General features: G+C 39.2%; 1 protein-coding gene, 1 non-coding gene and 2 pseudogenes across 2 annotated transcripts in view; 1 reads left to right on the top strand and 3 right to left on the bottom strand.

The window, feature by feature from the left end:
• Positions 1–2,541: 2,541 nt before the first annotated feature.
• On the bottom strand, positions 2,542–3,785 carry LOC101538218 (nucleophosmin-like; annotated as a pseudogene).
• A 9,100-nt stretch (positions 3,786–12,885) lies between these two features.
• LOC101538484 (histone-arginine methyltransferase CARM1-like) overlaps positions 12,886–26,940 on the bottom strand; it is a 306,619-nt gene continuing 292,564 nt past the window's right edge. Inside the window, exons 11-12 of the mRNA XM_004600332.2 lie at positions 24,328–24,465; positions 12,886–12,979 (exon numbers count right to left, since the gene is read on the bottom strand). Of these exons, the coding sequence (XP_004600389.2) occupies positions 12,886–12,979; positions 24,328–24,465 (232 nt within the window). The remainder of the gene's footprint in view (positions 12,980–24,327; positions 24,466–26,940) is intronic.
• On the top strand, positions 15,005–17,212 carry LOC129400818 (60S ribosomal protein L18-like; annotated as a pseudogene).
• LOC129401093 (U2 spliceosomal RNA) lies at positions 20,336–20,526 on the bottom strand. Its single transcript, XR_008628106.1, has one exon. It is a non-coding gene; the product is annotated as a U2 spliceosomal RNA (small nuclear RNA).

Below are 26,940 nucleotides of genomic sequence, written 5' to 3'. Positions count from 1 at the left end.
GCCTTGAGCATGGTCAACTGTTGACCTCTTCAATTAAGTAGACTTGAGAATGAAAATTCAATTACAATGAACAAATGTTTCTTGAACACTTTATATGTGCAAGCTCCTATGCCAGGTCCTGTGAGGAATTTCTAGATTTATTTCTGTCTTTGGAGTGCTTGCAAGTGGTGAAGGTAGAGACACATGTGTGAATGACGACGGCATAACAGCTATCTCATCTTACGGAAGCAGAGGATAAGAACTCTGTGCTGATGCTACAGTATTTGTACACAGTCCCTCATAATGGGGAATAGTGGTTCTTTGCCTCATATCCATTTCCTTTCTTTGCACTAAACCCCCACTTTTCACAGGGTCTGTCCATTGGGTAAGATGAGTTTCTCTTCAGTTCAGTGATAAATCTTGGCTGATTTTGCCATTTTATAGTGATCTGGGTCTCTTGTCAGTGACTGGTTTAGAAATCAGCACGTGATCCTGTTCTGGCCAATCAAGCATGCAGACAAGTGTCTTAATTACTTAACATTTATGCCGCTATCTCCTCATTTGTTAAGTGAGGTTAATAATAACAACAACTATAACAACAACAACAATAATACATAGCTAACAATTGTCCAGTGGATAAAAATTACTTAATATTTGCACAGCATTTAGAATAGGCATCCCCAGAAGTGATAACCCCTTTATTATGACTCTGGATATTGGTGTTTTGGGATGTAATTATTGGTACTTCCACGGTTCTTTGTGACTTTAAGAGGGAATGGCTTATTAGTGAGGATGACTGAGTGAAATACATGCAGTTCATAAGGAAATCACTGAGGCACTGAGTCTTCAAACCAGAAGTCCAGTCTACTTTAGGACATCTTATGTGATATGATATATTTCTTCATTTTCAGTATTGTTCTGTCAGGGTCCTCTGTTATCAGCAAAGAACACTTTCATCTACCTGGTAACTTCCTGGAATCTTTCCTGGAGCTCCTTGTCCTGTGGGACTTTCAAATCTCACACACTTCCTGATTGCATAGCCCAATATGTGGGCTACTACAGGGCAGCTCCTGAACAACTGTTTTGACTCCCAGGGTTTTCAAGTGATCTTAACGGCATGAGTTGATTTCAGGAATATCTGAAGTTTTTGAAGGTGTCCTTAAATTTAGAATCTACTCTTAATATTCATCATGCATGCACTCTGAAGTGCCTTGCATGTTTGCAAATATCAAGGTGGTGTAATTGCCCAACCAAACACACTAAGTTAACACGCTCTCACTGCCTATTCTCAATCATTCCACATATAGTCCTAGGATTTAAATAAGCAACAATGAGTTACACACATTGAAATAAACTCTACCATATTAAATTAAAATTTTTTTTTCATTGACTTATCACTGATTTACAGCATCATAGAATTTATGGACTTTTGCTTCACCATCTATGTAACTGATCTAATCCAATACTAAATTCTAGGGCTACTTCCAGTGCTCCTTCCTCCATTTGCCCTCTTTTCTCTCTGGTAACCAACATAGTTTTCAAAGAGTCTAGAAGTTAGTTCTGTTTTTAATCACCAGTTTGTTTTGGTAATTGATATTTCAGCGGAGTAAAAACCATCTAAAAATTGTCTTTTACTTCTTTTCTTATCATAATCATCTCTAGTTCTATAATTTTATCCTCAAAGGCACAATTTCTTCATTTTTAATGGCAGAGTAGTATTCCTTTGAGTAATACTGTCATGGCATCTTCATCCAGTCATATGTTGATATGGGAATTTTGGTTGGTTCTATGTTTTGATTATGATGAATAATGCTGATATGAACACCGGAGCAAATATATTTTTTCCAATTATTTTTTATACTCTTTGAACAAAAGGATAAAAGTGGTATTTCTGGGTCATGAGGGATTTTTATCTTTTAAAGGAATTTCATATAATTATATTCTTTATTTTTATTCTTTCTCTTTCAAGTTTTTTCACTTAATTAAAATACTGAGTTTATTTCACATGTAAATTTCATCTCCCCACCACTCTCATCTGTCTGATCACCATTTACCATGTCCTATCATAACAATCCATACATACTTAAAACCAAGCAAGTGGGTGGGGTTTCATCTTTAAGAACTAAATAGTCATTTTGGACAACAAATTCTTGGCAATAGAACCTAGACAACATGGTAGAGAAAGTTCTAACTCTTCATTATATAAAGGATAGCCAGATATTAGCTGTTACAGAAATAAAATAAGACAGAATATTTAAAATTTTTTTATTAGTGAATCACCGTGGGGTACAGTTACAAACTTATGAACTTTTGTGTTTTATACAATGATCATTTACCCATCCTTCTACCAGTGCCTATATCCTTCTCACCACCCCCACCCTGCCCCCTACCTCCCCACCCCAATTCTGCAGCAGGGCATTCCCTTTTGTTATCTCTCCTTTTGGGTGTTGTAGTCTGCAGTAGAGGTATTGAGTGGCCATCATGTTCGGTCTATAGTCTACTTTCGGCACACATCTTTCAACCCAAACAGGTCCTCCCAACATCCTCTACTTGGTGTTCCCTTCTCTATCTGAGCTGTCTTTTCCCCCAGCATATGAGGCCAATTTCCAAGCTGTGGGGCAGACCTCCTTTTCTCTACTACTCTTGGGTGTTAGTATCCCATTCTGTTACTTTATATTCCACAAATGAGTGCGATCTTTTTATGTCCGTCTCTCTCTTAAGACAGAAAAATTTTTAATAAACTATTTAAATTATTTTCTTAAAGAGATTTCCTCCATAGCCAGAGATCTTGAATAGCCTCCTGGTCAGTCATCCAGAAGCAATTCCTCATGAAACTGATGAACTCAGCTTCCACTTTGGGAAGAACCATCTTTTTCTGTAATTGCTTGCATTTTTGCTGCAATATCTTCTATAGAACTGGGTTATTTTCGTATTTTAGAAGCTTTCTCCTATTTTTTGAAATATTCTTGACCTTTTGATCTTGGTGTTTATGGCTCTGAGTCTTTTCCATTCTGGTTTGATTTTTGTGTGTTTATGGCTGGAGTATCTCGTATAGATTTCTTTACTGGAGCTTTTTCTTCCACTTTTTTCTTCCTCATCCAAAGTCATCATCATCGTCATTGTTTTCATCCTCATCTGCAGCAGGTTTTACTTTTTTTTTTTTTTTTTTTTTTGCTTTTTGGGTCACACCCAGCGATGCTCAGGGGTTACTCCTGGCTTTGCACTCAGGAACTACTCCTGGCGGTGCTTGGGGGACCATATGGGATGCCGGGGATCGAACCCGGGTCGGCCGCGTGCAAGGCAAACGCCCTACCCGCTGTGCTATCGCTCCGGCCCCAGGTTTTACTTTTTCTGTGAATCTTGCCGCTCTCAGGAGCAGAACGTTTCCCAGATATGCTCAAGAGCTTCACATTGTCATCCTCTTCATCTTCTGACTCTCTGTCTTCCTCTACAGTGACTAAGTGCTTCCTAGAGATATGCAAAGGCCTTAAACTGCACTTCAACTACAGAACCACTGGTGATGTGATCTCAAAACCTCCAAGGGAAACCATTGGCTGCACAGAAATTTTTAAAGTTGCTAGTGTTACTTTACTCGGACTGCCTTCATAATTCATGGCTTCTGCTTCAACAGAAACAACTCATCAACGTGCAATTCATCCATTGCACTAGCCCCCAAACTGACGGTTCTCAAAGATGCCTGTGCTTACTTTCATCATTATCCACTTTAAAATGATAATCTTTGTCAGCCTTAGCTCATAATCGAAAAGACAGTTCTAGGGCCTCAGGAGGCTCATGTCCACATCCATGAATCTTCCATAGGGTGGTGGCATGCACTAAGGAGGGAGAGAAGGCAAATGGAGACACACAGCCACAGCAGGGGAGGAGCCCCACGCAGGGTGGAATCACACTGGGGCTATCCCTATACTTTTAAAAGAATTTTATACTGTTTTCCATAGCAGCTGCAACAATTTATATTCCGATTAACAGAGAACTCAAGTTATTATTTTTTTATCCACATGCTTACTGACATTTGATTCCAATCTTTTTGATCAAGATCATTCACATAGGTGTGATATTTCATTTAATTAAACTAGGTAATTTATCACGAACTTAAATTTCCACAAATAAGCTGAAGAGAATGGACAACAACTATTAAGGATTACATTAGATTACAGAGAGGTGAATTCTCTAAGTAATTGACAAAAATGATGCTCTCTCTTCCATGTTCATTTGTAGCATATATCTGTTCATGCATCAGAAAAATTATAAATACATAACTATTACAGCTCTTCTAAATGTATACAGATTGGAAAATTATATATTTTTTATTTTAATCTGGAAAAACATGGGTTGTATTTCTTAGGCCTAATTCTCTTGATTTACAAAGGCTTCCCATACAGAGTTCACAGTTTTTTCCTGCCATGATTGCAAGGAGGAAGCTACTAGGCCTAATTCCATGATTCTAATTACTTTTAACTTCTGGGTAAATGTATGTATGTATCTCATTCTACTTAACACCTTCCATGCGTTAGTCACTGTTAGGCATTTTGGAAAATTAAACAATCACTCAAGCTCAGATTAAAACTAAAAAAATTAATAGAAGAGAAAGATAGGTGTATGTTTAGGGCACAAAGAGATAAATTGCCTCATTGAAAGTATTGGATTAGGAGGGACAGGAGATAACTGCCAAAAATGTCAAAGATGAGAAAGGCTACTTTTAGTGACTAAGGCTGCTGGTCAACAAGATGTGTGGTGAGGCTGTATTTGAAAGGAGCCATGCGGTGGTATGAGTGAGAAAGATAGTTGGAATGGATTGGAAGGGAAGACTATTTCAAATTGAGTGGCCAGAATGATAGAAAGCACCAGAGTGGAAAGCTGAAAGCTGTGGGTGACTGACTGACTGATGAGAATATGTAGTTGCTGTTTATTCTAGTTTTCCCACAGAGTGAGCAGGTTGCCTGCGAGGCTTCATTAGATTGTCTTGCTGATGTGACAGCCATTCTTATAGAGGCTATTTGGGAAAGCCTGTTTTTTGGAAAAATCATCATTTGACATGTGACTGATAGCAAATGTCTTAAAATAAAGGAGAGGCCTTATTGGTATCTCATACTGTACATTTTTTTACTATAAATCTAAAAGAATAGACAAAATTTTCATCTTTATTTTCTTTACTCATACAGTAATCAAATATTGTCAATGAACAGTATTTATGACACCCTACATTCGATTGCATAAATTAGGTTAAACATTCATTAACACATTTATAAGTTGACTTGGTGAAAATATTTGCAAAAACATCACTAATGTTACAAACAGAAGATCACTCTTAATGATCTTGTGTCATACATATGCTTATGCATAAATATGAGGTAGGTTTCCTTAAAAATACCATACTCCCAAATTAAAGTAATAATGCTGGTTTTATTAAAATAATAATAACAATAAAGAAAAACAAAGAATTACAAAATAACTATGCTTCAGCTACACATGGGGAGTTGTACAGGGCCAGCTCAATAAGCACTAAGAAAAAGATGTCGATAAAATTATAATGTGCATTTCTGAGTTAGAAAAAATGATTTAAAATAACGCATCTTTGTAAAATTTACAACACATATGTGAAACATGAAGTATGAACTTGGATCTCAGGGACTTCTCAGGACTTCATTTTACTTATTGCTTTGGCTTGGCACTATCTTCTAAGCAAACCTGAAACAGAAAAGGTTATTCTATGACACCAAAAATAATTAAAGTCTACCCAGATCCAAAGGAACAAGCAAGCTGGATTTGTACTTTTTGCTCTCTTCTTTCCTCTTCATCCCCTCCCCCCCCTCCAAGCACTGCCTGCCCTTCCCTGGAAGTTTTATGGCAGCCTTAGATCTATATATACTGTCTATATTTAGTAAGTTTGATTATGCATAGCCTAAATTCAGATCTGAGATGATGATCCAGATTTCTGTTCACTGAAAGAACTTTTCCTTCCCCCCCCCCATAGGTTTTATAGCAAAGGCTATATTTGACTGACTTCCCTCTCTTCTTGCTCTCATTTGGTTAATTGCGCTTGTCTTTGCCCTTACTGTTCTCTGGGAGAAGACTCAGCATGCACCTCTATTCAAGCCACTTCTTTCCAGACATTTTAGTCTCACTGGGCTGCCACCTCGTCAGAGTGGGCTCCCTCACCACTCAACAGAATTACAGCTTCTGGGTCTTTGGGCCTTTATAGTGTGTAACATGTCACATTTCTTGTTGGCTTTCTTATTTTTTTTTTGTTTTTTTGTTTTGGTTTTTTTGTTTTGTTTTGTTTTGTTTTGTTTTGTTTTGCTTTTTGGGTCACACCTAGCGATGCACAGGGGTTACTCCTGGCTCTGCACTCAGGAATTACCCCTGAAAGTGCTCAGAGGACCATATGGGATGCTGGGAATCGAACCCGGGTCGGCCGTGTGCAAGACAAATGCCCTACCCACTGTGCTATTGCTCCAGCCCCGGCTTTCTTATTTTTGATGAATTTTTTTTTCTGGTTTGGGGCCACACCTGTCAGTGCTCAGAGGTAATTCCTGGCTCTGTGCATAAGAGTGACCCCTGGTTGTGCTCAGGGGACCCTTCGATGTGCTGGGGATTTGAACTGGGATCTGTGGGATGCCAGGAAAGCACCCTACTTCTGTACTATCTCTCTAGCCCCTTCTTGTTTGCTTTCTCCTATCCCGTTAGATAGCTTGATTTTTTTAATAAGCCTTCAGATATTTAATTTTTTTACACATATGGCAATATTTGCCCTTTTTAGAGTAAAATTCAGCAATTTTGATAAATACAGACATGTATTGTACTAAAATCCAGTATAAAAATTTCTGGCATCTTGAAAAACGCTCCCATATCCCTGTATGGCCACCCTACACTCTGATGTATTTTATATATGTAGAATGTTGTCTTTCCCATAATGTCCTATAAATGGAATCATATAGTACATAGAGTTTTGAGTTTGACTTTTTTCATTTAGCATAATATATCTGAAACACATCTGTATTTTAACATGTGATCAGTCCTAGATTCCTTTTAACTGCTGAAGTTTTTACTTGTATGCCTGGATCATAGTTTCTTTTTTAATTCTCCATTTGAAAGCCATTCTAGTTATTTCCAGTTTTCAGTGAGTAAAAATAAAGCAGCAAGAAACATTCAAATACATTTCCTATTTTATTGTATAAATATCTTAGAGTGAGATTGCTCAGTCTCATGATAAGTGAATACTTAACAATCTGAAATACTGTCAAATTGTTTTCCACAGTGGCTGTATGATTTGTTATTTTTACCAGCAATGAATGAGAGTTCCCGAAGCTCTCCATCTTCACCAGCACTTGGTATTATCAGAATTTTAATTTAATTTATTCATTCTAGTAGAAGTCTAGTGATATGACTTAAATTTGCATTTCTTCAGTGAGTAATTATTTTGAACATATTTCAATGTATCTTGCTGTTGTATTTTCTTTGATGAAGTGTTTATTGAAGTTTTTGCTTTTTAAAAAACAATAATTGTTTTCTGTGCTTTTTGGCTTATTTGAGTATATTGCATCAGTAATTCTTTTTATATACTGCATGTTTTTTAGCTAGCTGTTTACAGCTATGTAGTTTACAAATATTTTCATTGAGCTGTGACATCTTTTCACTCTCCTAATTGATCTTTTTCAGGTATCATATATACATGGGACAACAGTGCTACAGTGCAATATATTGTTCCCATTGTTCATCAATTTGCTCGAGTGGGCACCAGCAATGTCTCCATTGTGAGACTTGTTGTTACTGTTTTTGGCAAATCGAATACGCCACAGGTAGCTTGCCAGGCTCTGCCATGCGGGAGGGATACTCTCGGTAGCTTGCCAGGCTCTCCAAGAGGGACAGAGGAATCAAACCCAGGTCAGCCACGTGCAAGGCAAATGTCCTACTCACTGTGCTATCGCTCCAGTCCATATATATATATGTGTGTGTATATACACATATATACACACACATATATATACATATATACATAAATAGGCATAATATATCATTTTTTGACAAATTGTTTCTGGTATTATATCTAAGAAATATTTGAAGCACAAAAATTATTTTCTTTTGAAGGTTTTTTAAGGTTTTACACTTCAATCTATGATTTCTTTTTATTTAATTCTTATAGGTAATACAAAATATAGATAAAGGTTATTTTTTTTATTACAAGCTTATATCCAAGCATTCCAGCACCACTTTGGAAGACAATTATTATTGCTTTTTAACTTTCTTGGAAACTAGTTGATGAAATGCTTTGGGTCTTTTTTTTTTATCCTCTCTACTGCATATTGATTTGCATTTCATTCTTTCATTAGTACCATGGTGCTTGGATAACTGTAGCTCTGATTCTGGAAACGAGGCAAATATTCTATTCATCCTCTTCAGAAAGTTTACAACTATTTGGGATTATTTACTTGTGCACTTTTTTGATGCCTGTAAAATGTCAGCAAGTCTTGAAATTTTGTACAATCATGTGATGTAGGTGCTCATACATATTTCATTCTTTGCTATATCCCAGCACAGAAAAAAGTGCCTGGTCTGAAATAATTACTTAATAAACTGGATGAAAAAATTCATGAAAGAAAGCAGTAGTTAAGTTGAAGAAATTGAAGGAACTACGTTTGGGGAAAAGCAAGATAAATTTATTCTGTGAGAAGCTATGATAGAATAGAGGCATGATTTAAGTGTTGGCAAGATGAAATGGTCTTTAGACTGTGGCACTTAAAAAATGATTTTGGGGGGTCACACCCAGTGATGTTCAGGGGTTACTCCTGGCCTTGCACTCAGGTGGGGCTCAGGGGACCCAATAGGGTGCTGGAGATAGATCGTACATTGGTCATGTACAAGGTATGCGCCCTACCAACCGTAGTATTGTTCCAGCCCCAGCTTGTGGTATTTTTTATTGCAAGTTCAGCTTTCTAGGATCAGGAGTTCCATGGGACCATATTCATTCAACCATGAAAAATGTATCCAGCACTGTTTTTCAGCACTGCATTATAAATGGCAGTAGGCAGGGTCTTGTGCTCAAGGCGTGAGGGGTTGCAGAGGAGAAAATCCAAGATTGAGATGCATCATTATATGCCTGACCCTCTGAGTGGATGCGAGAAGCATCCAACCTAACCTTGCACTTGGAAGGCTCTCAGAAACCATGCAATTATGAAATGCCAGTTTTAATTGCAAACTATAAGTCCCAGCTTGCCTTTAAAGGGGACTTTATACTATTTCCTATTGTGTGTTGGGAAGCAGCTCCAGCGGTTTCTGGGCTTAGGACACTGGTGGGTGGTTTTATGAATGAACTCAGTGGCAATTTTCACAGCCAATGCTCTCTTGGCACCTTCTACCTCTCCTTTATGATGTGGCCATTATAATGACAAAACTGACTCTGCAGTTAACTAGTTCAGTAATACCTATGATCTCCTCACTTCAACAGCAGCTTCATGCAAGTAAGAATCGCACCTGCTCTGTCACCTGCATTTCCTGAACCCATCACAGCAAGGAGCCTGGTCAGAACCTGGACTAGACCATGGGACCAAACTGAAGAAGGGCCAGATTCCAGCGAAGAGTGAACCAACAGTTGCTGCCCATAGATGCAGGCAAGTGTGTGTTTGTCAGCATGCAGATTGTTACAACATGCCAGTCGACCAAAAGCTTGCATTTGGTAAAATGGGAGCACCGAAGGGCGATTAGAGGCTGCCCCCAAAGCCTCCGTTCCTTTCAGAGTCTGGCAAGCTGCCAAAGGTATCCCACCCACACAGCAGAGCCTGGAAAGCTATCCGTGGCATATTTGATATGCCAAAAACAGTAAAACTAATGGGCCTCATTCCCCTGACCCTAAAAGAGCCCCCAATATGGCAGCATTGGGAAGGACAAGTAAAGAGAGGCTATTAAAATCTCAGGGCCAACAAGTGGAGAGTAACAGAGCAGGTTACTGGCACCTGCTCAAGCAAATCGATGAACAACGGGATGATAGGTGATACAGGTGATATAGGTGATACAGGCAACCTTGCTCACCTTTAGCAAGACTTTCTAGATCTTTTAGTTTCAAATTACCTGAACATAATTAACAGGAAAAATAAGGTTGTCCCACTTCCCACCCAAAGAAGACACTTTGTGTAACTGTGGATGTTTCTGCATTTAATAATTTGTTGATTTTGAGAATTTTGTTTTTAAGCTACACTCAGAGGTGCTCAGGGCTTACTCCCAGCTCTGTACTCAGGAATTACTCCTGCTGGAGTTTTGGGGACCATTTGGGGGTGCCAGGGTTTGAACCTGGGTTGGTCCTCTGTGAGACAAGCACCCCACCCACAGTACTATTGCTCCAGCCCCTGATCTTGAGATGCTCTTTAGCATGTTACTACTGTACAGATGGTATCAGGGATCAACCAGAAACTGAAAATAAAATATTTGCTCTCATTGTCAGAAGGATCTACTGTACTTAAAATTGGATAACATTAAGAGCAAATAGAGAAAAATTTATTTATTTTGGTGCTAACTTACCATTAATTGCTCTGCATACCATTTATTTTCATTCTCTCAAACAGCCAGACACCACACACACAGAGACACACAGACACACACACACAGAGACACACACAGTGCTGCTTCTCTGTCCCTCTTACAGCAAGTTGGAGCTGAAAATTTAGGTGGGGGAGGCAGGAGAAGCCATACTACCACGCTGAAGTGAGAACGCCCATCTGCTAAGGCCTCTTAAAAGACTATCACTTACAGCTTAGAAGATAGCCTCACCTACTGAGGTAAAAGGCAGCTCAGATAGAGAAGGGAACAAGTAAATGGTGCTAGGAGGATCCACTCAGGATGGGAGATACATCCTGAAAGCAGACTATAGACCGAACATGATGGCCACTTAATACCTCTATTGCAAACCACAACACCCAAAAGTAGAGAGAGCAAAAGGGAATGCCCTGCCACAGAGGTGAGGTGGGGGGGGAGATGGGGGGGTGATGGAAGGGATACCGGGACCATTACTGTCTGTCAGCGGGCACCAGTAACATCTCTCATTGAGAGACTTATTGTTACTGTTTTTGGCATATCCAATATGCACGGGTAGCTTGCCAGGCTCTGCTGTGCGGGCGGGATACTCTCGGTAGCTTGCCAGGCTCTCCAAGAGGGGCGGAGGAATCGAACTCGGGTACGCTGCGTGAAAGGCGAACGCCCAACTGCTGTGCTATCGCTCCAGCCCACCAGGACCATTGGTGGTGGAAAATGGGCACTGGTGGAGGGATGGGTACTCTATCATTGTATGACTGAAATGCAAGCATGAAGGTTTATAAGTCTGTAACTGTACCTCATTGTGATTCACTAATTAAAAAAAAAAGACTATCATTTAGACCAGTGGGCTCTATTCTCCCTTCCCCCTAGTAGACATCTGAGATATTCAAAGGTAGCCACAAGAGGAAAGCATCTATCTCAATGGGGAATATAACATGAGAACTGGGGGTGATTGGTAGGATGGAAGGTGGGCAGAGGAAAGAAACAATATCAGAGTCAGAAAAAAGTCGAGGAATACTGATCTCGACTCTATCTCCCTGGAGAAGAGTGAGGCCTAGACATAAAAAATGACTGATAAAAGTCTGGAATCCTGCATTTGAAGCATCCTCTTCTGCTAAATTAAATGTCAGTCATGTGTGCTGCTGAATAAGGAAACAAAAGGAAAAGGAAAAGTATCTGTCCCTCCCTCAAAAGTCCATCTGTTTCCACAGGGCAAGGCCCTCCAGGATCACAAGACCCAGAAAAGCTCTTATTTGGCCTATGGCTATTGTGTTTATGCATTCATGCAAAGTAGCAGGTTGTAGAGGGCAAGGCTAAACTGTTCCCTGGGTTTTGGGATGAAAAACTATTCTTGTTAGATGAAATGAAAGTGAGACTCAAGAGTTACTAGTTCACATGGCCCTTATTTAAACCGGATGCTTTTGTCCATGTCTAAATGATCGTGTTTGGAATGAACTGCAAATTCTGCAAATTATCTATTTCCCTTACTGAGAGACAGAGACCAGAGGATAGGAAGGGAAGGGAGGAAGGAAAGAAAATAGCCTTCCTGAAACACTGTGAAAGTTTTTTTCAGGTGGTGCCAGGGATTGAACGCAAAGCATGTACCCCAGTTTTTTTTTAACTCTCTCTCCAGCTTATGTGCTCTTCCACCTTTCTCTGTGCTCAGTGATCACTCCAGGCAGGCTTGGGGACATAGAGGATGCAGGGGTTGAACCCAGGTTAGCTTCCTACAAGGAAAGCGTCCTGCCCATTGTACCATCACTCCAGCCCCCTGCATGGGTTTTAATGGACTCATACTGAATAGACTGGGGGAGTTTTTACAGAATTATTTGCTGTATTCATCTCACTGTGACAAGCTCTTTGTATCAGATAAAAATCTGCATAGCTTCTAGGCGAGAGATGTCCTGACTTATATGATTTACACATTTCAGAAGATGTACTTTACATGGATTCATGTTTTAGATGTACTGGAACAATGGTTACAAAAATCATCCCTTAGTGAATGAAGGTCAAAGGAGATCATCTTTAAACTCCACATTTGCAGATGAGAAAACTTAATGCCAATAGGAAAGTCACTTTGCCTGAGGTGACTCAGCTTGTTATACTCAGCTGGAATGGAAATTCACTTTGTCGGACTCTCCTGTGTTCTTTGTTTCAATATCAGATTGTTATATATAGAATTCTGTTTAATAAAACATAAAATATTCAACTCCGTGTCAAGATCCAAGTTTCCTTAGAGAGGAAAAGAAGATGCTTTTTATCTTCATTGGAATTGGAAAGATGGTTTTTTTTTAACTTCTTTGACCAGTTATGTGGATAGTCATCGTTTTATAAACATAGGTGCAGAATAGATAAGAGGATTTCTTACCTAAAGAAAGGATTCTTTAAGTCAAGGATGTTTCCAGATCTGAAGCCTGTCTGGTTTACCAATGCCACAATTTGAATGTCATAACTCTGTCTATAAGGCAGAAAGAAACACATTATCTCACAGGATCTATTATTCACATACATTCAGGAAAGCTTCACACATTTTAAGAGTACATGTTTTATATCTTAAAAAAATTTTATTAATGTGCCATGATTAAAAAGTCATTCATAGATGACTTTCAGGCATACAATGTTCCAAGATCAACTTTCCTCCAATATGCTTGGTGTCTGACATATGCTATATATGCTTATTAGGATGCTGTTAATACTAGAAGAGGTAAGGCAATTAAAGGCCATGGTTATTTGTTAGAAGAGTTTGACAGCTATTATTTCTTGATCTAAAAATTATAACTGTAAAAATGCTTTATGGGTCACCATTGAAGTCCTAGAACAATTTCAACCAAGGAAGGATTTGCTAAGTTAAAAATATCAAACTGATATGAAACAGCTAACAAACATAATTGGTTGTTTTTTATCTTGTTTGTTTTGTTTCATTTTATTTTGGGGTCCATACCCAGCAGTCTTCACAGCTAGCTCCTGGCTGAGGGACTATTCCTGATGGTGTGTGAGGGACATACTGGGTACTGGGTCAGTTGTGTGCAAGGCAAATGCTCTATCTGCTCTCCTGAAAAACTGATTTTTTTATCTACTTTCAGCTGTTCTAATTAATTCAGGTTTTTCACTCTAAATTTCTCTTCCAAGATACCCACATATAGAAGAAGTTTAGTACATCTATGGTACTTGAAAGTAAGTTCAATTGGATGTAGACATGAAGACAAGGAGCACCTTTGGAAAGATGCAAGCCTCCTGGAGTCATAGATAGCCTAATAAAATATGCATAGCAATCCCTAATACCAAGAAATAAAACATCTTGGGGTTGGAGTGATAGCACAGCAGGTAGGGTGTTTGCCTTGCACGCAGCCGACCCGGGTTTGATTCCCAACATCCCATATGGTCCCCCAGCACCGCCAGGAATAATTCCTGAGTGCAGAGCCAGGAGTAACCCCTGTGCATCACTGAGTGTGACCCAGAAGGAAAAAAATAAATAAAGAAAGAAAGAAAGAAAGAAAGAAAGAAAGAAAGAAAGAAAGAAAGAAAGAAAGAAAGAAAGAAAGAAAGAAAGAATGTATCTTCATCTAAGTCTCATGAAAATAAAGTAATTTTCTATCCCAGGAGCAATGTCATGTTAGTGCCAATGTATACAAGAGACCAAACCCAAATTCAATAATTCAGATGCAATAAACTTAAAGCCAACTCTATTGTCAATCTTCCAAAAATGTGTCCATAGGATCCTAAATAACTATAATTTTTGTTGAACCAGTTAGTTGGTAATGTATATTAAAAATTACACAAAACAAAACTGGGTTCTCTGACACCGTTATTTTGAATTTTATCAGGCCTACAGAGGTGATATAATGAGACATGTACCTGAGTCAAAGTTTTGAATACAAAACTATTGCTTTGATACCAGTATTTCTTTTATAATATTGAGGATCATATAAAAAAAACCCAAAAAACAACCTATGCAGCACTTATCTACATGGAGTATTTGGTAATTCATGATTTCATCTTCAGATTGACTAAAAGATACATTCATGGGATAGGCTCATTGCTGACAATCAGAGGAGAAAGTCATGGAGAAGAGAAGTAGCAGAAGTTTGGGGAAAATGTTCCAAGTAATCAAGGATTTCTGGTAGATAAAGGAAGGAATGGGAACCTACAAGGGTGTGAACTCCATACCAGTGTACTTCAGAGGAGTTTGAGTGTACGTCAAAGAACATTTTGAATGATTAGTTTTGCTTTTCAGTTAGTTGTTATAGTGAATTGAATTGTGCCCAGCCAAAATATATGCCTTGGTACCTGTCAATGAGACACTATTTGGAAAAAGAGTCTTCCTGCAGTAATGAAGTTTAGATTAAGTCAAACAATGTGTCAATCACAAATCCCATGACTATCATCCTTTTAAGAAAGGAACCATTAAGGTATGTAAGGGAAGAGGGGCCAAAACTGAAGCCAGATGTAGAGCCAGTGGAGACGTAGCTACAGAACACACAGAATGGCAAAGCAGAAACAGAAGCTCAAAGACACAAAGAAGCTTCTACCTGGAGCCATCACAGGCAACACAGTCATGACAACACCTAGTTTCACATTTCTAGCTTCCAGAATTGTGAAATAAGTCACTCAGGATGTGTGGTTTTCTATGGCAGCCCCAGGAAAGTAATATATTGTTTCCCAAATATGTATAAAGCACTTGTGAATGTGGGAAGTAAATACTGAATTCCAACCCACCATTAGAATTAAAATATATTGAGTTAAACATTAATCTATTTACTTGGATTTTACATGGGTAAAATCACAGTTCTATCTTCAATAGTAAGATACATATAACTGAGTAAATACCAAGCATATGATAGGCACATGCATCAGAGATAGAAGAATTGAAGGAACAATGCAGAACACAGAAATATCACTAAAAGCTGCAGTAGCACAGACCATTATTTCACTGCTTCTAATGGTCTCATCCTGTAAAACAGCTTCCCCTATAATTCCTTCTGATGCAGCTGTCTAAACACATAGCTAGTGAGAGGTTTCATTTTAGCAAAGTCCAAGCTGTTTAATGATGAACATTAGGAACAGCACTTAAAGCTTCCCAAAGCGTTAATTTTTTGATCAGCATTTCATTTTTTTCCAAAGCTAACCAAATTATGCATACCAAAAATCCCAGCAAAACTGGGGATATTAGGTCTTCACAGGGATCTGAAAAATTTAAGTTATGTTTTAAAATATTTTGGCACAGGGTAAGTGATTGAACTAAATCCTACAATAAGCTTATATTTATAAATCATTTTTTATTTTTCTATGTCTTAAAACAATTGATATAAACAATTGATATAAATGCATATATACTGAGACACATCTAGACAGATAAATATTTTTATATAGATAAAAGGCATAGATTGAGAGTTTAGTTGTGTGCATTATTACTATGACCATAACAGAAACAAAGAATTAAAAGATAAATATTAGAGCACTTGTGGGAAATATCACAAAATGTTTTTACTCATAGGCGAACTTAATCAAAAAACCTTTGGAGACCACCTGTGTAAACTTTAGCGATATAACTTTCATAAAGTTCATAGAAAGAGAGCTTCTATTTTATTGTTAAGAGCAATAAAATATATGGCAGACCAAGAAGGATGGGAAGCTGTCAAAAATAAAATACTAACAATGCAATCATAAATGATCCTGGTGGGGAAGAAAAGGGCACTCATTGTCATACCTGTGTGGCTGCAAAGGGACTTCTCCCAGAGGTCAGAGTTTAAAAGAGTATTCGACAATATGAGAGGGTCTAGACTATTCACTGCAGAACAAAGAGGTCACACCTTACTGAACAACTAATGTGAAAACACTGACATTCAGAAACTGCTGAGGTTTGTAGAAAATACCAAGGAAAACTATAAATTTAAAGCAAAAAGAAAAAAATGAAACTGATTAGGTCCAGTAAGAGTAAGAGTAAGATAGAGAATAAGGGAAGAGGAAACAGAACTATGATGGGCTGTTGTTATGTTCTATGTTAATTACTATACCAAGTACTTTCCTTAATATTTGCAAAAACTGCTTTTAGGACCTGGCCGAGCTGACGGTGTCATCAGGGGAGTTGATATCCTCTACAACAAAGACCAGAAGGTGAGCCTGGGAGTCAGGACGTCTACCTGAGGCTGCTGGTCAAGCTCTACTGTTTTCTGCCAACTCCATGTTCAACCAGCTTGTGCTGAAAAGACTATTCATGTGCTGGGTCAACCAGCGGCCTCTGTCCCTGTACTCTAGGATCCACAAGATGAAGCTTCCTGGGAGGGAAGGTAAGGCGGCCTTGATGCTGGTGGGGTCGATCACGGACTAGACCTGAAAGTGTCTGCCCAACTCAAATCCTCAAGGCCGGAGGCAAAATCCCAATCTTTGATCAGGTGGCCCTAGACTCCCCCAAAGGCTGGAGAACTGTCCTGCTCTTCACTCCCTCACAAAGGCCAGGAAGTACATAGGTATTTTGGCAAGGTTCCTGGGACTGCACACAGCCACACCAAACTGTATGGTACACTCCAAGGACTGTAAGTTCCAGTGTGCCAGAGGCAGAAGAACAAGCCATTACTATAAGAACAGACCCAATTCAGCATTACTATTAAAGATTTTGGATGTTGAAAAAAATTTTGCAAAAACACTTGTGTACCAACCAGGTGGCAGAAGTGATTGGACAGAACTAGGATAGACTAGACTCCAGAACCTAGTCTCTTTTCTCTATGCACGGGATCTCTCTCCCTCCTTTCTCCCATCTATATAATACTGTGTTGTCATGATATCTTGGCTTTTCCTTTCAATTTTTCCAGGCTAACTAAGATCTTCAAAAAAATGGATCATCATTCATGCAGCCTTCATTCATTTTGTTAATCTACCCTGCTGAATATGGGAAATCTGCTAAGAGGGATAAATCATAGACTGCCATTCAGTTCCCTTTCTTGGGAAAACTCAGTAAAAGAAATAATAGCACAATTCAACATTGGTGTTAGGTCGGGAGGGTTCAAAGAACCCATGAAGTCATGGCACAGATGCCTGAGGTAAATGTCATTTTTCCTTCTGAGTGAAGAAGATGATAGAAAAATATGTTTAATAAGGACATAAACCATGTCAGAAAGCAAATGAAGTGAACTAGAGATAGCCCAATGGCAGAACACCTGTCTTGCAGAAAGGAAGCCCTGCGTTTGATCACTTGAACCCAGCAGCACTGCCATTGGGATCCCCAGGACTGTAGTGAAGTGTATTATCTCTGGCACAAAACAAACAAGCACTGCAATTAAGTGAATAATCTCTGGTGAGCACCACAATTAAAATGCGCAGGAGCACCACATTGAAGTATGTGAGTATCACAACCAAGTATAAGACCCCAGTGAGTATACCACAACTAAAATAAGTATTGGAGTGCTAATTGTGTGCAACCCTCAGTCATCACAATAGCAAATACAAAAGGAAAGAACAGAAAAAATATAATATGTAATTTCACTTATGTAACCATAGTCTAAATCATCTTGAAATATTTGAAAGGAAAAGAATGTTATCTTGGTTTGAAAAAAAAAACAGAAAAGACAAAACCCAAAATTCCAGACAGATGTTGGTTATTTCTCCTTAGCACTTTTCTCTTTTTTTGGAACTGGTCATTAAACAGATGGGTTACGAGGAAGAAAATGGTAACTTCCTGGATGAACATGACACAAGTCAGCATTTTCCATTTTTCCTCTTGGATGCCATCCAAAACCAAGGAGAACAGAAAGAATCTGCAGATCATAGGCACGATTTTCTGTAAACCAGGAGAAACATATCGTTGTCTCCACTATGTGCAAGCTTGCAAAGCCACTGGAGATCGGTAGTGAGCCACTGGAGATGGGTAGTGAGCCACATAGGGAAAAGTATACAAATGCAGAGAGTAGCAATAGAACCCAAGGGAGTGCAGCCAGGAAGTGCCAGCAAAAACATGTACCTGATAGAGGGAAGAATTTTCTGAATATATTTATTTCTGTTGTTACACTTTGTGCAGAAATTGGGGTAAGCAAGTCTGCTGGTCAGAAATGCTCTTGTAACTGGAAAATGATGGGACTACCCAAAGCATTACAAGAGGGACCATATTTGAAGGATGCAATATTCTGGGTTGAGAAAAATAGCATGAAGACCATCATGTCTCTCATTACAAGAACTTCTTATGGCCCATAAAAGCTATTAAAAAAAATCCCTTACCCCTATGAAGGAAGCAGTAACCTTTATACAGATGATGGTCTGTAAAAAATACAAAAGCGTGTGCATGCGCGGGAGGGGTTGATGTGTGTGTGTTGTTCGGGATGGCTCCTCCTTGTGCTCTGCTTCTGTGTATGCTGCTGTACTCTCTTCTGTCTGCCTCTCTATATTTGACTCTGTCTCTGTCGTCTCTCCTCTGGTATCTTCCGACCTCTCTTCTGATCTCTCTCTCCGGAGCCCTTCTGCTTCAGTCTCTGGAGCCCCACTTGCTCTCAACTTCTGACTCTGACTCGTACTCTGATTCTCACTTGCTTTGTGCTCTTTCTTTCCCCTGCTTCTTGCTCCGATGACTCCAATTCTCTTTCGCTCTGTGTTCTGCTTCTGTGTCTTCTCTCCCTTCTGCTCTGCTTCTGTGTCTTCTCTCTAGCATCTGTGTCTTCTTCTCCACTTTTGTGTCTTCTCCCTGCTTCTGTGCTCTGCTCCTGTGTCTTCTCCCACAGTATTAGTTTATATAGCAATCACATAGGGTGGTGACACAAAGGTGGGTTGAACATTAACAAATCAACAAAGAGGGGTAAGACCACTCTCTAGGAGATTAACAAAATCTCATCTAAAGAGATTACTCCAGATTACTAGGAGATCCACTCAAGGGTGGGATCCAAATAGGGTGTGTCGCTTTCTTCTTTCTTTAGCTAGTAATCCCTTTAAATCACTGTATCACTGTCACTGTCATCCCATTGATTGTGATTTACTCAAGCAGGTCCAGTAATGTTTCCATTCTTCCTAGCCCTGAGATTTTAGCAGCCTATCCTTACTCGTTCTTACCAACGGTGCCACATTAGAGGCTCTTCAGGGTCAGGGGAATGAGACCCATCATTGTTACTGTTTTTGGCATATAAATATGCCACGGGGAGCTTGCCAGGCTCTCCAGAACCCGTGTCCCCCAGCCTAGCACTGCAAGATATACCTTTCAAACTCCTCAGCACAAAGGGGAAAATCCCTATAAAAATGAAACAATTAAAATGCTAATTTAAAACTATGAAACTGTAGAGATTAAGAACACATCTGTATCCAAAGGGATATCATTTTTCCTGGTAGTTCATTGTTATAAGGGTTGAGAAATCTGAATTCATACTAATTCATAAATCCACTTAAATAGTTGTAGTAAATCTACTTCAAATATTTCTAGCAATGTCATTCTGTATGAGCACAGTAAGAGATATAAACTTAAAGTTTGTTTCTTCCTGAGGACATCTCACTATATTTTCTAGACCACAGTCCTCAGGTCAGGTTAGTCTTTCTAACCCCAGCAAGGTCCTAGTCTCGTCGCTACTTTTGGATCATGACAGCATTTGTCTATGACCATGTTCTCAACTTATAGTTGAGTATTGTGGTGCTTTGGCTGGCCCATTTTGATGCCAGGGTAGCTCACAGCTTGGCCTGGATCCATTCAATCATTACTCCTGGCTCTGTGCTCAGGAATTATTCCTGGCAAGCTTGGGAGACCATATGGGTATCAGGAATCGGATCTGGGTCGACTGCGTATAAGGTAACTGCCATATCTGTTGTACTCCCTCCAGCCCCAAAGGTCTACTTACAAAGATTCTACAGAGTGTTCACCCTTCCTGGAGTAGCTGCAATATTAGGTCAATGCATGGAGAGGAGGGAGCAAGCTCCCATTCCATCTCCCTGCTCCAAAACAACATTTAATAGACTGTCCTTGGATAGAGGATTTATCAGATTTTAAACTGATTAGAACAGATACTATACTTGATCTTAGCCAAAAGGCTGAGGAATGATTATTTAATAATTTTTTAATAAAGCTTGCTTGTTAATTTCACGCAGGACGTCAAAAGACCGCGTGGCCGCCCACCAACAAGATGGTCTGACTTCTTCGTCAAAACCCTGAATGAACGATTTAAGGCTCTTCCTGTTCCTGGAGTGAGCAGATATCATTGGGCTATACTAGCACGAGACAGGGACAAATAGAGACTTTATTGGTGCCCGCTCGAACAAATCGACGATCAACGGGATGACAAGTGATACAAGTGACTACTTTTTGAATTATACCAATAGGTATCAGTAGGACACAACATGAAATAATTTAATAAAAAAATAGAACATTTTATTTGCCTTAGTAAGCATGATGACTCTATGAAAAGAATAAGATGTAAAATTTTTGAAACTTAATGGGTAAGAATCAGCTCTATATTGGAAAAAGAAATACGACTTTAAAAAGTATACAATATAAAATGCACTTTTAGCTTTAATTGACTAAATTCTTAAGTAAAATTGTTCCCAAACTTAATTTATACTTCCTTATGCTATTGTAAATACAATAACAAACCAGTGGCTAATACTGCTCTGTATCCATAACTTAAAACAACCCAAACACTGTACTGTATTCAGTTTTGGAGAAATACTTTAAAAGGAACATTGCTGATCCTGATATCCTAGAGAGGAGGGCTCAGAATTTCAAATTATTTTAAATCGCTCTTATAGAAGGGGTTGATGAGATCTGTCTGAAAAAAGAAAAGCCTATAGGTAGAAAACTCCAACTACTTGAACGACTTTAGTTTGGATGTAAGAACAGATATATTTCTATTCAATTGAGAAATACACCTAAGACCAATGAGTAGATTATTTAAGGGGTAACATAAAACCAATGGCAAGAATAATTTAATAATTAGAACTGCCTAAATTAGAAAGTACCAATAGCTAATGATCATGTGAAGTTATTCCACCTTATCAATAATAATTCTAAAAAGAGGGGCTGGAGAGATAGTATAGTGGGTAGGGCATTTGCCTTGCACACAGCTGACCTGATTTTATCCCCAGCATCGCATATGGTACCCCAAGCACCATCAGGAGTAATTCCTGAGTGTACAATCAGGACTAACTGTTATGCATTGCCAGGTGAGTCCCTCCCTCTTAACAAAAACAAAAGCAAAAAACAAACAAACAAACAAAATAACAAAACAACCACATGCAACTTAAAATTTTATTTTAAAATTTTGAGTATAGGGAGGGAGGACTGGAACAATAGCACATCAGATAAATCGTTTGCCTTGAACGCGGCCAACCTGGGTTCGATTCTTCCATCCCTCTCAGAGAGCCCAGCAAGCTACGGAGAATATCCTGCCCGTACGGCAGAGCCTGGCAAGCTATCCGTGGCATATTCAATACGTCAAAAACAGTAACAAGTCTCACAATGGAGACGTTACTGGTGCCTGCTTGAGCAAATAAATGAACAATGGGACGACAATGCAGTGCTACAGGGAGGGTTGGGCCACATTTTATGATACACAATGGCTATTTATGGCTCTGTGCTCAGAAGTGACCCCGGGTAGTGCTCAGGGAACCATACTTGGGGCTGGGGATTTGAATGAAGTTGCAGTCAATGTGGCTGCATGCAAGGTAAGTGCCTTAACTCCTTTACTACCTTGAGAGATAGTAATTTAAAAGTGGTTTTAAAAACTGCTATGACAAGTTCTCAGCTATTACACACTGATTCAAAACCTCAAACAAGAAAACAGATCTATCTGTACAAATTCAGCACTCCCTGCCCAACATTATTTGTTCAGTAGATGCACAGAAAATCACCTGAAAGGACAGTGATAAAGGGGTCAAAACTGGAGAGTGAGGTGAGGAGTGGCTGTGTGGGTAGACTTCAATAATTCTGAATTTATATGTAATCATGTTTGGCTTTATAATTAAAGACTTCAGAAATGGATGGTTTAACAATTCTGTTCAAAAACAGGGAAATGAATACACACTTCCATGAAGAAGAGTTACAGATAGTCAATAAGCTATCTGTAACTAAAATGCTCATTACCGCTTAATATCAAGGAAACACAAATCAAAACAACAATGAGCTATTTCCTCATATCAGTGAGAAATGGCATATATAAAAAAATTCTGAAAACAACAAAAGTTTGTAGGGCTATGGTGAAAAAGGAGTCCTCACTCACGGCTGCTGGAATGTCAGCTGATCTAGCCTCTGTGGCAAAACTATGGAGGTTTCTCAGTACAGTAGGAATGGAGCTCCCATTTGGCCCAACTCTGCCACTTCAAAGCATCGACATTCCAAACACAAAAAACAATAATTGATAAGATATATCCACTTCTATATTCATTGTGGCTCTTAGTATAATAGTCAGTATATGGAAGCAACCAAAATGTCCAACAACAGATAAACAAGTTGTGGTATATGTACACCATGAAGTATTATGCGGTCACTAGGGAAAAATAAAGCCATGTGGTTTATGGCAACGTGGATAGAATTGGAGGGTATCATACTGGGCAAAATAAACCTGAGGTAGAAGAACAAATATAGGATAATCTCACTCATCTGTGGTATATAGAGAAACAAATATAGCGTAGGAACAATATCAATTAATAATAAACCTTGAATACTAGAATCTAGCTAGGCCTGAGAGGCCAGATTAAGAAGGGATAGAGGAGTGGGGAGGAAATAAAGCCTGCTGGGAGTAACACAAGAGCAGAAGTGGAGATTATCCAGCACATGGATGGTGCTAAGGGAGGGAACAATCTGCACTAAAACTATAACTGTCTCAAGAAATAATTGGGGGAGAATTCAGCTGAAGGAAATTTGGACTGGAGTTCATATAGGGATGGGGAAAGGGTCTAGGTGTACTTCAGTGGTGGGGGTCAGCAGTAACTTTGAACATCAGTATCATAAACTTGGACACTAGTATAGCCTTATGACTTAAACTATAATAAAATGATTTAAAAAATAAAATACCTAGAAACAACATGATATAATGATAAAAAAGAAAAAAGATATCATTTTAAAAACATATTATGAGAATTCTCTAAGGTTACATATGCAAAATGCTTAGCACTGGGAACATTATAAAGGACTTTTTTTTAAAAGAAAAAAAGGGCACTTTGACTTGTAAAGTGGTGAGTTCTCTGTCACTAGAAGGTTCAAGCCTCAAGAATAGATGGGAGGGAGGGAGAGAATCAAGTGGAATGAGATGACTATGGAATCCCCTTTATGTTCTTAAAGTCCTTTAACCACTCTGTTGGTCCTTTAACTCCTTTGAGAGAAGGTCCAACAAGCTGAAAGAAAGTGGTTAAGAAATAAGACAAATCAGTAACCATTACAGACTTCTTGGAATTCACCACCAGAAGGAAGAATCCAGGTCTGATACTGTCCTTGCAATGTTTTATCTCATGCATTACAGATCAAGTTTGCATTAAATTTGTGCATGTCAGGGAGAGAGGTGCCTCGACAGATATAAGTAAGGTCAGGAAGCTGACTTGAGGTTTAAAGGCGTTTGATAATGAAACAGTGCTCAATAATTGGCAAGAGCTCCCATAAACAGGAGGATTTCCTTTCTTTCTCCACAGTTTTGTGGAGAACATTTTCCTTGGGTTACCTGAAGCTCCTCTTTCTTGCCATCCTCAATAGCGAGACATTTGCCCTTCAAACTGTGTAGCTGAAAATATCCCTGCAAAACTCAGTAAGGCCATTTCTGCTGTCCACATGAAATGCTGTAGTTTTCTTCCTTCAGTTCTTGACCCTCAGTGCCCACTAAGCAGATGCAGAATAATACTCTGAACTTTCCTGCTTACCGTTTATTGGCTATGAATAGCACTTTCCCTGAAAGCGTTTCCCCTTCCTTGGCAAAAAGAGGGGTCTGCAGAAGGCACCGCACTTGATACCAATGGGTCAGAGGCTCTGTTGGAGCTGTTGACAGCCAAACAGTTACCCTATGAGGCAAGAAAAAAATTGAAAGTCAACTATGTTCCAGTTTCATAATTTATGCACTTAACTAGGGAGAAAGATTGATAAAGTAATTTTCATTACCTTTCATTCATGGGATCTTTGTAAGAACAAGATAGCTGAATTTATTGAGCAGTTACTAGGTGCTGGGTACCTCTGTGTACATCATTCCATTTATTCTGTACAGCAAAAACTATGACTAAGGTCAGAGAGGTAAAAGGACTTGCCCAGCCTCATACAAAAGGCAACTAGGAGTAAGGCTTCTGTTCTCTCAATCAATATTTCTAAATCAAAGCTCAGTAGAAGACAAATAGATAAACTTAAAAAATGAACTTGTTTAGAGGCACAGCTTTAGAACTCATCTCAGAGAGACCCCATCAGCTGAGTTATCCCAGGAAGATCCAGCAGTCATTGGCCCAAGGTCTCTGGACCCTAGGTGGAATGGGAGCAGACCCTTCCCTGTTCTGTATTTTAGTATGGACACTCTGTGTGCCTCTGTGTTTGGGGGGATCATGGGGGGAGGTGTATATCATGTATATCAAGGTTCTTTACTTCGTGGAAGGAAATGAGCACATTTAGCTGAGCTTTGAACACAGAGATCATCTGTACTGAGGTTAGACAGTAGCTTATAGGGAGTAGAGTTAGATTCAGTCTGAGACTAATTCCTATATTAGTTTTGATTTGGAGGTTTGAGGAGGAAAATTTATATAATTTAATTGTTTAGGAATACAAGCTGGGCTGGAGTGATAGCACAGCGGTAGGGCATTTGCCTTTCATGAGGCCGACCCATGTACGATTCCTCCGCCCCTCTCAGAGAGCCCAGCAAGCTACCAAGAATATCGCGCCTGCACGGCAGAGCGTGGCAAGCTACCCATGGCGTATTGGATGTGACAAACACAGTAACAAATAAGTCTCACAATGAGAGACATTACTGGTGCCCACTTGAACAAATCGATGAGCAACAGGATGACGGTGACAGTGATAGAGGAATACAAGCCATGTTTCTATCAAAATACACTCAGCTATATTATGAAGTTAATCTTCAGTACCCTTGCCAGAATAAATTCTTTATTTAGGATATCACTATGGGAAAATATAGATTCCTAGAACAAACATGCATTGTGGAATAGGAATGACTTGCATGTTCTTTTCCTTCTCTCTGTCAGGTAAGATGAGGGTTCTAGGGATCCTCTCCTTCCCTGGGTCCCCAAGTCCCCCAAGAATTATCAAAGACCCAAGGGCACTTCTTATCCAGCAGATGTAATGTTGAGCCAACCAGTAACTGGTCTTTTACTCTATTTCTTGCGACATTCTGTAACAGCCAACTAGTAGCTGGTCTTTCTACTCTATTTCTTGCAACATTCATAAGCAATGTATTCCTGCCTGATCATTAAAGAACAATTCTTCAGTGAAACTTTGGTTCATGGAGACTATGAACCAAAGTGAACAAAAGTAATACTTAACTATCACCATACTGAAGAGATTCTAGAACTGGTGAGATGAATGGCAAGGACTTGGGTCCCCACATCTATTCTGGATAAGAGCAAGAGGGCTGAACAGAGAAACAAAACAAAGGAGTAGACTACAGTTTTGTTTTTGGGTCACACCTGGCGATGCTCAGGAGTTACTTCGGCTCTGCACTTAGGAATTATTCCTGAAGGTGCTCGGAGGTTTGGGGAGGAAATTTTATATAATTTAACTGCTGAGGAATACAAACCACATTTCTATCAAAATATACTCAGCTATATTATGAATTAGGTTCTATACAGATATTTAAAGTAAAGTGTTTAAATAAATGTCCTCCTTGAAGTAAGCCACTTGAAGTTAATCTCCAGCACCCCTGCCAGAATAAATTCATTGTTTGGGATATCACTATGAGAATATATCACTATGGGAACTGCAGAGGATGCCAGAGATCAAACCCAGGTCCGCTGTGTGCAAGGCAAGCACCATAATTGCTATAATACCTCTCCGACCTCCAAACTAGACAATATTGAATGAAGACAAACCCTTGGTGATTGATTACAAAACAGATTACCAAGCAGTGGGTAGCATGAGGGGTAGGGGGTGATGGATGGAGGAGAGGAAGGAAGAGGTGGACCAGAGGTAATGTGAGCACAGTGGTGAAGAATCTGGGATACTTTGGTGATGGTAAAGGTGCTGTAACTTTGCTCATCCAAATTATTAAAATCAACACTTATTATAATCATGTTATGTAAATTAAAATTAAATAAAAAGAACAAGAGGGTTGATGGGCTCAGTCCTTCTCTCATCTCTCTAAATTCCAATGTAATTAACTTTAGGAGTCTTTAGCTAGTATTGTTACCATAGTCAATTCTCACTTTTTCTATACCTTAAAAATTTACAAGTATTGGGGCTGGAGCGATACCACAGCGGGTAGGGCATTTGCCTTGCACGCGGCCGACCCGGGTTCTATTCCCAGCATCCCATATGGTCCCCTG

The sequence above is a fragment of the Sorex araneus genome, chromosome 1, assembly GCF_027595985.1.
Source record: "Sorex araneus isolate mSorAra2 chromosome 1, mSorAra2.pri, whole genome shotgun sequence".
NCBI lineage: Eukaryota > Metazoa > Chordata > Mammalia > Eulipotyphla > Soricidae > Sorex > Sorex araneus.
This window is presented reverse-complemented; position numbering and strand designations above follow the sequence as displayed.